Source organism: Chiloscyllium punctatum, chromosome 10 (assembly GCF_047496795.1).
Source record: "Chiloscyllium punctatum isolate Juve2018m chromosome 10, sChiPun1.3, whole genome shotgun sequence".
Taxonomy (NCBI): domain Eukaryota; kingdom Metazoa; phylum Chordata; class Chondrichthyes; order Orectolobiformes; family Hemiscylliidae; genus Chiloscyllium; species Chiloscyllium punctatum.
In genome coordinates, this window is record NC_092748.1 from 12,475,304 (window position 1) to 12,489,126 (window position 13,823).

Genomic DNA, 13,823 nt, shown 5'->3' on the forward strand with positions numbered 1-13,823 from the left:
CAACTATATCTTTACCATGGATAATGTTTTGCACTGGTTGCATTGTTAGAGACATGCAATAAGCTACAGATGTGATTATGGACAGACTTAATCTACCTTGAGACTGGACAAACTGAACTGGCTATAACAATGGAGGAGGAATTCTTGGAATATATATTGGATTTGTTTTAGACTCCTATATTGACAAACCAACCACAGATCAGATGATGCTAGAATGTTTATCATGCAATGAGAATGCATTAATTAACAATGTTGTGTTGTAGAGTATGTCAGGGATAAAATGATAGAATTGCTAACTAAGATGGAGAGTGAAGACTTTGACTCTGAAACAAGGGTCCTGAAGTGTAAGTAAAAAGGAACTACAAAAGGTAATAAGCTCCACGTTGGCAATGATGCACTGGGGAACCTCACTAAAAGAGTTGAATGTAGATAGGCCATGGTTAATATTGATGGATTACACATGTGAATTACAGCAATGATAAACTCTTGAACCAGCCCAAATAAAAAACTAGTAATATGGTGAAACAAGGCATTACAAAAAAATTAAAGGAGGCTTTCAACAGAAAGAGGACACATTAAGAGGACACAGCAGAAAAATCAGCAAGCCTGATGACTAGGAGCAGTTTAGAATTCAGCAACATAGCACAAGAGTGGATCAATAGGGGGGAAATAAAGTTTCACAGTGAACTTGCAGGGAACATAGAAATCTCTCAGAAACAGATTAGGGGAGTCCCTTTGTCTACACCAGGTACCCTGGCACGCTAAATATTCAAAGGATCATCCATCTAGCCCACTCTTTTACAGTCTAGCAGAGCGCTTGGTGCTTCAGTCTGCACAGCCCACAGATGACACTGTTACACATTGTATACATCAAAGACTGCACAGAGCACGTCTCAAACCCTCCTTCCCTTCTCATGTCCTGCTCCAAATATTAGCAAAAATCCCGGTCTTTCAATCCACTCCTGTAACTATACTTGAGAATTAAACTGCTGATTAATGATCTGAGGCAGTAACCCAAGGCACCCTGGTTCAATTAAATAACAATAAAACACAGAAATAACACAAAGGGGGTTATTAATAAACTGCTTAGTGCTGCACATTTGCAAAATCACTATACACATGCCCAGCCCATTTAGTGACCCTTCCTATTGGCTATGCATGTCACTGTTGTCTTATTGAAGTTTGGGCAGTTAATAATTACCTGAGCTGCTGAAGATGGTGCAGAGCTCTCCGCTGCAACACTTTGGTTTTTGTCCTCCTGTGGATTTACAAATGCTGCTGCAGACGGTTTCAATGTGTTCACATCCATACTTGGTCGTCTTGAAAAATATCTCTGATTTGATAAATAAAGGAGAGGAGATTTGTTTACTTATACAGTAATGGGATGTGAAATAACTGCACAAAGGCCGGTATCCCGTCACCAAGTCACCCTTTATTTACTTGTGCACAGTGCACAGGCTGTGGCCAGTCAGCTCGGAGTCAGTCCCCAGAACTGAGGAGACTCCAACCTCCTGGTTACACTGAGCAGCCAGGGCTTTCCTGATTGGGGTTGTTAACCTGGGCCAATCAATGAGGTCAACCTGGCTCCAATCACTACAACCCATGGTCACGTTAGAGCCCGGGTGTCCTTGGAGAAGGAGCACGCGGCGTCCACCAACACCCTGGAGTTGTTCAGGGAGAGGTGGGCGCCGCAGGGAGTGGAGTGCATTATTTCCCCCTCCAACTCTATTTTGATTTAGTCCCTACCCCCCCTCCCCCTTCACTGCTTGATCACACAGAATTGCCTTTTGCGAAGGGCACTGCTTGTCACTGGCCACTCGGGTATTTTCCTATCTTCCTGGTGGTGGAAATTGAATAAAGATTCGTGCACCTTGTGTCTCTCACTGTGTCTCACACCTGCACACACACACACACACACACACACACACACACACACACCATGGGTGCTAGGGGGAAAAAATATGCACTACTGCAGTTAGGCGGTAGTGTGGGGGTTAGAAAAGAAAAAAAAAATCACTACATCCCTCCCCCACTAAGTCCTGGGAATATAGGCCTTGATTTTCGCTTGTAGCTTTTCCTGTGAAGTTTACACCCAAGTCCGGTTCCTTTGGCTCAGACTCTGAGACGGGTAGCGTGTACCTGACCGTAACCCTCCTCTTGCATCTGGAGTGCCTTGGGGGAGTTTCTGCCTCTTCTTCCAGTGGTAACAGTATTGAGGCTCTCTCCATCTCAGACTCTGAGGTTTCCACAACAGTACACGGATGGGGAGATCCTAATGTTTCCGTTTGGCCTTCTGCCAGCTCTGAGGGGCCAGGTATGTTTTGCTTCTGCACTGTTTGCGAGGTAACAGCTTTCAGGTGATCCATGTGTTTGCTCAGGGCTGTATCACTGACCTGAACTTGGTAAATCATGGGACCTGACCTCGCATCAACCTCGCCTCGTACCAATTCAGGGCCATTTCCATGGCTCTGACACCAAGCCTCATCCCCTGAGTTAAACTGTTTCTCTTGCTTAGGGGCAGCATGTGGCTGCCATTTTACCCTCACCCCTAGGTCAGTGAATATCAGAGTTAACCCATTGTGGAGTCTCCTCCCTATCAACAACTCTGCTGGACTTATCCCTGTTGTTGTGTGGGGTGGTCCTATAATTGAACAGGAACTGGAATAGTTTGGTGTCAATGGAGGCTGATGGCTGCTTCTTTAAGCTTGCCTTCAATGTTTGGACTGCTCTTTCCGGAGACTGTTGGACAATGGATCATATTGAGCTGTCCTTATGGCCAAATGCTATCTGACTTTCAGAAATATTTGAATTCCCTGCTGGTAAATGACATCCCATTGTCTGTGACCGATACTTCTGGGAGTCCATGCATCGTGAGCGATGCTCGCAGTTTCTCAATTGTCATCCCTGAGTTAGCCGACCGAACTGTTTGCATGTCCAACTACTTTGGATGGGTATCCACAATGATCAGGAACATTGAGCTCATGAAAGGACCTGCACAGTCACCATCAACTGAGGGTTTACCTGGCCATTCTCACAAATAGGGGGGCACTGCTGGTGGCACCTTTTATCCTTGTTGGCACTTTGGGCACTGCCCCAACCAACACCGCTATGTAGGCATCCAACTCTGTCCTCCAGACATAGCTTCTTGCGAGGATCTTCATCTTGGAAACCCCTGGATGACCCTGGTGGAGTTCAGCCAGTACCTGGCAGCGACCTTCACTCGTGTTAATCACACTTGCTCCCCACTGTCATATGCCATTCTCTATAGTGATCTGGTCTATCTGGGTCCAGAAATGTTTCAATCCAGGTTGCGATGGCCCTTCTCTTTTCCCCATTACCACCACCATTTTAGTTTCACTAGGGCAGGATCATTTTGTGTCCACAGTCAGATATTGTCAGCAGTGACTGGAAGGGTGACCAGGAGATTTAAAGCCAAAATGGATTTTTCCAGGGGAGAAACTGCCGGTGGAGTATCTGCCAGTGGGAGGTGGCTTAAGGAATCCACATTAGCCACTTTGCTTCCTGAATGGTGCTCTACCTTATACTTGTATGCGCTAAGAATAAGGGCCCAATGCTGAATTCTACCAGAAGCTACAAGCAGCATCGTGTTGTCTACCTTCAGTAGCCCAAGCAGGGGTTTATGATCTGTGACTATGACAAATTCTTATCCATAAAGGTACTGGTGGAACTTTCCTCACTGTGTGGTGGCACAGTGGTTAGCACTACTGCCTCACAACACCAGGGTCCCAGGTTTGATTCCAGCCTTGGGCAACTGTCTGTGTGGAGTTTGCACATTCTCCCCGTGTCTGCGTGGGTTTCCTCTGGGTGTTCCAGTTTCCTCCCAAGTCCAAAAATGTGCAGGCCATGGGAATTGGCCATGACTAAATTGCCCATAGTGTTAGGTGCATCAGTCAGAGGGAAGTGGGTTACTCTTCAGAGAGTCAATGTGGACCTGTTGGGTGGAAGGGCCTATTTCCGCACTGTATGGACTCTAATCTAATCAAAGATGACCACCAAACCTTCCTTTTCTCTCTGGTCATATTTGCGTTTGGCCTTCCTTCTCTATCTGGGCATGTGTAGGTTCAGCATCAGCCAAAGTCTGGGAAGCATACACTATCGGGCATTCCTCCCCATTGCGCCACTGATGAGCCAGCACCACCCTGATACTGTACAGGGGTGCATCGCAAAACAGCACTACCTCTTGCTTCGATCGTAGTGGGCCAACACCTTAGATGACGATAGCTGCATTTTCACTTCCCTAAAGGCTTCTTCTTGGCCACCCGACCGTTTCCAAGGCTGACCCTTTTACAATAGCAGGTGTCAGGGTGCCACCATGGAGGCCGGGTTATGTATGAATTTTCTGTAATAATTCACCAATCCAAGGAAAGACCTCAGCTCCGGGATAGACATGGGAGCTGGGCTCCTTTGATAGACCTCACTTTCTTTACCAATGTGTGTAACCCAGATTTGTCAACTGTCTATCCCGAGTAGGTCACTTATGGTGCCTGGAACACACATTTCTCCCTTCTTAGGTGTATGCCCACCTGGGAGAAATGTTTAAGCACCGTGTCCAAGTTCTCCAAGTGCTCTTTATGGGTCTTCCCTGTTATTAGTACGTCATCCAGATAAATGGCAACCTGGAGTAATCCTTGGTCTGCTGGAATAGGGTACAGGCTGATGATCCCCCAAAAGGCAGTCTTGTATATTGGTATAAACCCTGATGGCTATTAATTGTAGTGTACTTCTGGGACTCCTCGCAATAGCAGGGAGGCGCGATTCATGTCCAGCTGCATAACAGGCAGTCCCTCTGACAACTTTACGTACAACTCCTCGATGTGAGGGAAAGAGTATTTATCCAGCTGTGAAATGCCATTTGCTTAAAATCCCTACAAAGGCGAACTGAGCAGTCAGGCTTCACAATCAGTGCTGCCCATTCTGCAAACTGCACTGGGTTGATAATTCCTTCGCTCTTCAGCCTCTTGTATTTTGTCTGTTCTTTTGCCCGCAAGGCAATTGGCACCAGGTGGGCCTTGCAAACTCTCAGAATTGCTTCCTGGTCAACATGTAAGGTTGCTTTAGACCTTTCGATAGTCCCAAGCCCTTCCTGAAATACTCACGGGTATTTCACTAGGGCTTCCAAGAGGCAGCCATTTTCTAATCGAAAAGCGTTGAGCCAATCCAGGTGAATCTTTCTCAACCACTTCTGCCCCAATAGGCCTGGGCCTGAACCTTTTACTACCATCAGTGTTAATTCCTCTCATAGGCAACCAGAACCAAAGTCAGACCCTTAATCCGCAACATTTGCTCAGTGTTCGTTCTCAGTCTGGCTGAGGTATTGCACAAGCTTAAGGACTGGAGTCCTCAGCAAATCTCATTAAAGACCACTTCTGCAACCACAGATAGAGCTGCATAGGTATTGACCTCCCACACATAGGAACTGAGTGACCATTTAATCAAACATTAACTTTAATCCAGTCTGACTTGGACATCACTCAGCGATTCAATTGTTCTGACCCACATGTACGGGGACTTTCCTGGGTAGGTGCTCTCCTGAGTACCAGCCTACTCAAGTCAGGCCTTGTAGGACTCCTTTGCTATCTCGAGTCTGCGTACAGCCAGCACCTACAATGGCTTGCTGTTCCAGATCCTGAAGAACACTTTAACCACTTGCCTGAGGCTCGGTCTTGTTGTGGGGTTTTGCTGTGGGCTGGCCCAGGGTTCCTCTGCTCAGGATATACCCTGAGTGAGGCTCTGCGATTGTCTACACTCAAGTGGTGTTTCCCAAGCTCAGTTGGACAGGTGAGGGTGTCCACTTCCATTGGGATGCCCTGCAGCTCCTGTGCTCCACTTACTGCATTTTCTAATGACAACGCCAGCTGCAGTGCCTGATTGAAGTCCAGTTGGGCTTCAGCTAGTAGGCACTTCTCATTAATCCCACATACCAAACAGTCTCTTAGCATCGCATTCAGAGTTAACCCAAATTCACATGCCTCTGCCAGTCACCTCAACCTCGTTAAAAATCCTGATACGGATTCCCTCAGTTCTCTAACAGCCGAATAACACCGACAGCATCTCAACACTTGAGGAGGTTTGGGATCATAATATTCCTTGATCAACTCCATCAATTCTTAGAAGAGGTTAGTGTCTGCTGCCTCTGGGAATGTTAAGCCCTATACGACTGAAAATGCTGCAGGTCCGCAAGCAGTCTGAAGGATTACTCGTTGTTTTTCATCTGCCCCAATGTCATTTGTCTGGAAAAAATATTGCATTCTTTCCACATACTCGGACAAGTCTTTGACAGCAGGATCCAATCAGTCAAGCTTCCCAAATAAAGGTATGATACCAGAAAAGTTTATCCCAACTCTAAGGTGACTGTTGCAAATGAATGCTTTTCAGGCACGTACTGTATTCTCCCATTTTCAATGAAATAATTGCACAGAGGCCAATATCCCATCATAAAAGTCACCCTTTATTGACTTGTGCACAGCACACTGACTGTGGCCAGCCAGCTCGGAGTCTGTTGCCTGAACTGAGGAGATTCTCATGGTTATATTTTAAAAAATGGATCTGGGGAAGCCCAGGCTGCTTCAGCAGAACTGGGTAGGCCCAGGCTGTTACGGCAGAACTGGGTAGGCCCAGGTTGCTAAGGCAGAATTGGGTAGGCTCAGGCTACTACAGCAGAACTGGGTAGGCCCAGGTTGCTAAGGCAGAACTGGGTAGGCCTAGGCTGCTAGGGCAGAATTGGGTAGGCCCAGGCTGCTAGGGCAGAACTGGGTAGGCCCAGACTGCTACAGCAGAATTGGGTAGGCCCAGGCTGTTCAGGCAGAACTGGGTAGGCCCAGGCTGCTAGGGCAGAACTGGGTAGGCCCAGGCTGCTACAGCAGAATTGGGTAGGCCCAGGCTGTTCAGGCAGAACTGGGTAGGCCCAGGCTGCTAGGGCAGAACTGGGTAGGCCCAGGCTGCTATGTAAGAATTGGGTAGGCCCAGGCTGCTATGGCAGAATTGGGTAGGCCCAGGCAGGAGCAATAGCAACAACAGCAGCAGTTCACATCGTCCAAAAGATGAAACAAAACAAAAAGGCAGCAGTCTTCTTCCTCACAGCAGTAACTGGCTGTGGTCAGCCAGCTTGGATTCAGTCACCTAACCTGAAGGGATTCTCGTGATCATTTTTCTAAGTCGCCTGGGCTAAGGGGATTCCAATCTCCTGGTTATACTTTTTTTCTTCTAATAAACCACCACATTACTGCTGAACAGTAGTAGTTCTTGTGGTTATTTTCTTTTATTTTATTAAACAATACAGTTTACAAAACAGTTGGCATTAACAGCTGTATACAGAGAAACAGCAATTTTACAAGGGAGAAGAGCAGCAAAGCCAGGCTCCAAACCCCACCATTCAACCAGTTTTCAGGAAACAAAGTCAAACCTTAAAATCCCTTCTCATGGTTATATTGGCTAGCCAGGGCTTTACTGACTGGTGTAAGGTAAAACCCCAATCAAGGACCTTGTAGTCAACAAGGTCCACCTGGTTCCAATTACTACAGAACGTGAGCACCATTGAGCATTTATTGCCCCTTCCTGATTACCCTTGAGAGGGCAGCAGTGAGCCACCATCCTGAACTGCTGCAGGGCAGTGCTGAAGGAATACCCATAGTTCCGTTAGGGTGAGAAATCCAGATCTTTGACCCAGCAACACAGATGGAACATAGATTAGTTCCAAGTCAGCATAGTGTGTGGCATTTATTCAGCGATAACCAGACCGCACTAGAGCCTTGTTCCAAACCTGTTCAAAAGCGCTGAATTCCAATAGTGAAGCAAAGAGTTACAGTCTTCTTATTGCCTGTGTCTTTAATCTCTTGCTTAATGCTTTCTCTTACCACTACCACTGTTTGGGGACTATTAGATTACTTACAGTGTGGAAACAGGCCCTTCAGCCCAACAACTCCACACAGATCCGCTGAAGCACAACCCACCCAGACCCATTCACATTTACACCTTCACCTAACACTACGGGCAATTTAGCATGGCCAATTCACCTAACCTGCACATTCTTTTGGACTGTGGGAGGAAATTGGTGCACCCGGAGGTGCACTCAAAACCCACACAGACACGGGGAGAATGTGCAAACTCCACAATGTCAGTCACCTAAGGTGGGAATTGAACCCAGGTCTCTGGCACTGTGAGATAGCAGTGCTAACCACTGTGCCACCGTGCCACCCATAAATGTTTTCTCCCCTTGGAATTTCATTCACTCAATCCCCCAAAAATTCCATCTAATGAGTTTTCAAGCCAATGTCCTCCTTCACTGACAAATGCTGCCTCACCTCCATTCCCTATTTGTCTGCCCTTCCATAGTCTTGAATATCCTTGAGGTGGAGGTGCTGGTGTTGGACTGGGGTGGACAAAGTGAAAAATCACACACCACCAGGTTACAGTCCAACAGGGTGGCACAGTGGCACAGTGGTTAGCACTGCTGCCTCACAGCGCCAGAGACCCAGGTTCAATTCCCACCTCAGGCGACTCTCTGTGTGGAGTTTGCACATTCTCTCCCTGTCTGCGTGGGTTTCCTCCGGGAGTTCCGGTTTCCTCCCACACTCACAAAGATGTGCAGGTCAGGTGAATTGGCCATGCTAAATTGCCCGTAGTGTTAGGTAAGGGGTAGATGTAGATGTGTGGGTGGGTTGCACTTCGGTGGGTCGGTGTGGACTTGTTGGGCCGAAGGGCCTGTTTCCACACTAAGTAATCTAATCCAGAAAGAGGGTTTATTTGAAAGGACAAGCTTTTGGAGCGCTGCTTCTTTATTGCGTAGCTAGTGGAGCTGCATCATAGGACACAGAATTCATAGTAAAAGATCGAATTGTCATTCAACTGATGCAATGTACTGAACAACTCAGGTAGCTGTTAAGTCTTAATCACTTAGAATGGGTTGCAGGTTTCAATTCATTAATATGTAAATCCCAGAACTTTTATAAAGCCTCAAGCTGAAATGTAGCCATGAGGTTACGAGGTCTAATTTGGCACTGATACATGAGAGAACCGTAGAAAAAGACAAATCGTGGCTAGGCTATGGTTAATATCGAGATCCCATTTTGGGCCATTAATAATTACTTGAGCTGCTGCAGATTGTGAGGACCCCTTGGCTAATCTATTTTGGTTTCCATCCTCCTGTGGAATTAAAAACGCTGCCAACGATGATCTCAATGAGCTTACGTCCACACTTCGTCGTCTCGATAAATATTTCTGATTTGACAAATATAAAGAGAGGATTTGTTTTCTTATGCACTAATGGGATGTGTGAGTACCATTCAGCATTTATTGACCCTCCCTGGTTGCCCTACAGAGGGCAGCAGTAAGTTGCCATCTTGAACTGCTGCAGGGCAGGCCTATTGGAATACCTACAGTTCAGTTAGAAAGGGAGATAGAACATAGAACATAGAACATAGAAGAATACAGCGCAGTACAGGCCCTTCAGCCCTCGATGTTGCGCCGATCAAAGCCCACCTAACCTACACTAACCCACTATCCTCCATATACCTATCCAATGCCTGCTTAAATACCCATAAAGAGGGAGAGTCCACTACTGCTACTGGCAGGGCATTCCATGAACTTACGACTCGCTGAGTGAAGAACCTACCCCTAACATCAGTCCTATATCTACCCCCCCTTAATTTAAAGCTATGCCCCCTTGTAATAGCTGACTCCATACGTGGAAAAAGGTTCTCACTGTCAACCCGATCTAACCCCCTAATCATCTTGTACACCTCTATCAAATCACCCCTAAACCTTCTTTTCTCCAATGAAAACAACCCCAAGTGCCTCAGCCTTTCCTCATAGGATTTTCCTACCATACCAGGCAACATCCTGGTAAACTTCCTCTGCACCCGTTCCAGTGCCTCCACATCCTTCCTATAGTATGGCGACCAAAACTGCACACAATATTCCAGATGCGGCCGCACCAGAGTCTTATACAACTGCAGCATGACCTCAGGACTCCGGAACTCAATTCCTCTACCAATAAAAGCCAGTACGCCATATGCCTTCTTCACTGCACTATTTACCTGGGTGGCAACTTTCAGAGATCTGTGTACATGGACACCAAGATCCCTCTGCTCTTCCACACTACCAAGTAGTCTACCATTAGCCCAGTAATCCATCTTTTTATTACTCTTACCAAAGTGAATCACTTCACACTTAGCTACATTGAACTCCATTTGCCACCTTTCTGCCCAGCTCTGCAGCTTCTCTATATCCCGCTGTAACCTGCCATATCCTTCCTCACTGTCTACAACTCCTCCGACTTTCGTATCATCCGCAAACTTGCTCACCCAACCTTCTAACCCTTCCTCCAGGTCATTTATAAAAATGACAAACAGCAATGGTCCCAAAACAGATCCTTGCGGAACACCGCTAGTGACGGCACTCCAAGATGAACCTTTGCCATCAACTACTACCCTCTGTCTTCTTCCAGAGAGCCAATTCCTAATCCAAACCTCCAACTCACCTTCAATGCCATATCTCTGTATTTTCTGCAGTAGCCTACCATGGGGGACCTTATCAAACACCTTACTAAAATCCATATATACCACATGTACCGCTTTCCCCTCATCTACCTCCTTAGTCACCTTCTCAAAGAATTCAATAAGGTTTGTGAGGCACGACCTGCCCTTCACAAAACCATGCTGACTAGCCTTGATCACATCACTCTTATCCAGATGTGCATAAATCCTATCCCTTACAATTCTCTCTAAGACTTTGCCCACAACAGAAGTGAGACTCACTGGCCTATAGTTACTAGGATTATCCCTACTCCCCTTCTTGAACAAGGGAACCACGTTTGCTAGCCTCCAGTCCTCTGGCACTACTCCTGTCGACAAAGAGGACACAAAAATCAAGGCCAATGGCTCTGCAATCTCCTCCCTTGCTTCCCAGAGAATCCTAGGATAAATACCATCAGGCCCAGGGGACTTATCTATTTTCACCCTTGCCAGAATTTCCAACACCTCTTCTCTACATATCTCAAAGCCATCCATTCTACTTATTCGTGCCTCAGTATTTATATCGACAACAATGTCCTGTTCCTGAGTGAATACTGACGAAAAGTATTCATTCAGCGCCTCCCCAATCTCTTCAGCCTCCACACGCAACTTCCCATTACTATCCTTGATTGGACCTATTCCTTCCCTAGTCATCCAGATCTTTGACCCAGAAACAGGAAGGGAACACTGATTGGCTCCAAGTCAACACAGAGTGTTTAAATCAACAATAACCAGACCTCACAAGAGCCTTGTTCCAAACATGTTTAAATGAGCTGAGTTCCTGAAGTGAAGTCAGAGTTATTGCCCTCTCATTGTAGGTGTCTTCAATCACTTGTTCAATGCAATCCCTTACACCACTGTTACTGTTTGGGAGTCTATATACAAATCCCATCAATGTTTCTGCCCCTCGACATTTCACTCATCCCCAAAGAAATTCCATATTATGATTTTCCAAGCCAATATCCTCCCTTAATGATAATGCTTCCTCACCTCCTTTCCCTATTTGTCTGTCCTTCCAGAATCTTGAATACCGCTGACATTTCCAGTTCCATCTCTGTTTAACCTACAGCCACAGCTCCGTAATTGCAACTATACCAGAACCGTGGATATTGTTTGGCATTGGCTGCATTGTAAGACACATGTAATAATTACAAGAATGTGATATGGGCAGCATTAACTGACCTCTAGATTGGACAGCCCAAACTGGCAATAATATTGTGGAGGAGGAGTTTCTGGATTACAAATCTAATGCTTTTTAGACTCATTCATTGAGAAACCAATCAGAGATCAGATGATCCTAGAATGTTTGTGGTGCCATGAGGATGGATTAATTAACAGCGTTGTTTCCTGGAGTCTGTTAGAGAAGAGATAACATAAAATGATAGAATTGTTCATTAAGATGGAGAGTGAAGATATTGACTTTGAAATGTGGGTCCTAAAAGGGAACTATGAGGTTTGGGGATCTGAGTTGGCAATGATGGATTGGGAAACCTTACCCAAAGAGTTGGCAGTGGATAGGCTACTGTTAACATTGATGGACTCTATGCATGAATAACAATGATTCCTCACTCTGACTTAGCACAAATATAAAACAAGCAATGTGGCTTAACCACGCATTAGGAAATAAACAAGTTTGGAGGTTTTCGATTGGAGGAGGAGATGGAGAAGATCAGTTAAAAATCAGCAAGCCTGAGGACTTGGAGCAGTTTAGAGATCAGCAAAAGCCACAACAGAATGCATTAGTAGGGGGAATAATAATTATGATTAAAAACTTGCAGGGAACACAGAAAGCTCTGAGAAACTTATGAGAGGATTCCTGTTGTCTCCACCATGCACTCTGACAGGCTCTGTATTCAAAGGTTCATCTATCTAGCCAACGCTATTACAGACCATGAAGCACTTGGTGTTTCAGTCTGCACAGCCCACACATTACACTGTGACACATTATATACATGAAAGACTGAACAGAGCACATCTCAAATCCTCTCTCCCACCTGCTCCAAATATCGACAACAATCCAAGTCTTTCGATCTGCTGCCTCTAACTATAATTGATAATAAATGCCAATTAGTGATCTGAGGCAGGAACTCAAGAACACCCTGTTTAAATGAAACAAAACAAAAGAAAATAAAACTCTGAAATGACGTTGAAGAAATTACGAATAAATTGCATTGTGCTGCACACACACCCTGACCCAACAACCTCAAACAGGCTTTACTTATATTCCCATTGATAACCCTTTTCAATATTGAATTATTGATGTACGATCCCAGTTTGGGAGGTTAATAATTACCTGAGCTGCTGAGGTTTGTGCAGAGCTCTCTTCTGCACCATCTTGGTTTCCATCCTCCTCTGGATTTACAAATGCTGCTGATGAGGGACTCAATATGTTGACATCCACACTTTGCCGTCTTGATAAATATCTCTGGTTTGATAAATAAAAAGAGAGGATTTGTTTTCTTGCACATTAATGGGATGTAAATAACACTGAGCATTTATTGCCTCTCCTTGATTGCCCTGGAGGGGGCAGTTGTGAGCCACTATCTTGAACTATTCTAGGACAGGGCTTCAGGAATACCCAGAGTTCAGTTTGAGAGGGAGATACAGGTCTTTGATGCATCAACAGGGATGGAACAAACATTGGTTATTATTAAACAAAACACTCTGTGCTGACTTGGAACCAGACTGTTTGGGAGTCTATATCCAAGTCCCATCAATGTTTCTGCCCCTCAATATTTCACTCACTCCCCAAAAATTCCATATGATGATTTTCCAAGCCAATATCCTCCTTTAATATCAATGTTATCTCACTTCCTTTCCCTATGTGTCTGTCATTACATAATCTTGTATACCATTGACATTTCCATTTCCATCCTTGTTTAACCTGCAGCCATATCTCCGTAATTGCAACTATACCAGAACCATGGATATCTTTTGGCATTGGCTGCATTGTTAGACACATGCAATAATTGCAAGAATGTGATCATGGGTAACATTAACCTAACTTGAGATTGGACAGCCCAAACTGACAATAACACTGTGGAGGAGGAACTCCTGGATTTACAGTCTGATGCTTTTTAGACTCATTCATTGAGAAACCAATCAGAGATCAGATGATCCTAGAATTTTTATTGTGTTTTGAGAATGGATTCATTAACAGATTTGTTTCTGAGATTCCGTTTGCAAAGAGCAAACGTAAAATTACAGAATTGTTTATTAAGATGGAGAGTGAAGATATTGACTTTGAAATGTGCGTCGTGAAATGTAACTATAAGTAACTATGAGATTTGG

The 13,823-nt window shown here is 45.3% G+C and overlaps 1 protein-coding gene across 1 annotated transcript in view; it reads right to left on the minus strand.

Annotated features, from left to right (window-relative positions):
- The window catches only part of LOC140481748 (uncharacterized), a 47,914-nt gene that overhangs the window by 12,581 nt on the left and 21,510 nt on the right, over positions 1–13,823 (minus strand). Inside the window, exons 12-13 of the mRNA XM_072578284.1 lie at positions 12,826–12,957; positions 1,202–1,333 (exon numbers count right to left, since the gene is read on the minus strand). Of these exons, the coding sequence (XP_072434385.1) occupies positions 1,202–1,333; positions 12,826–12,957 (264 nt within the window). The remainder of the gene's footprint in view (positions 1–1,201; positions 1,334–12,825; positions 12,958–13,823) is intronic.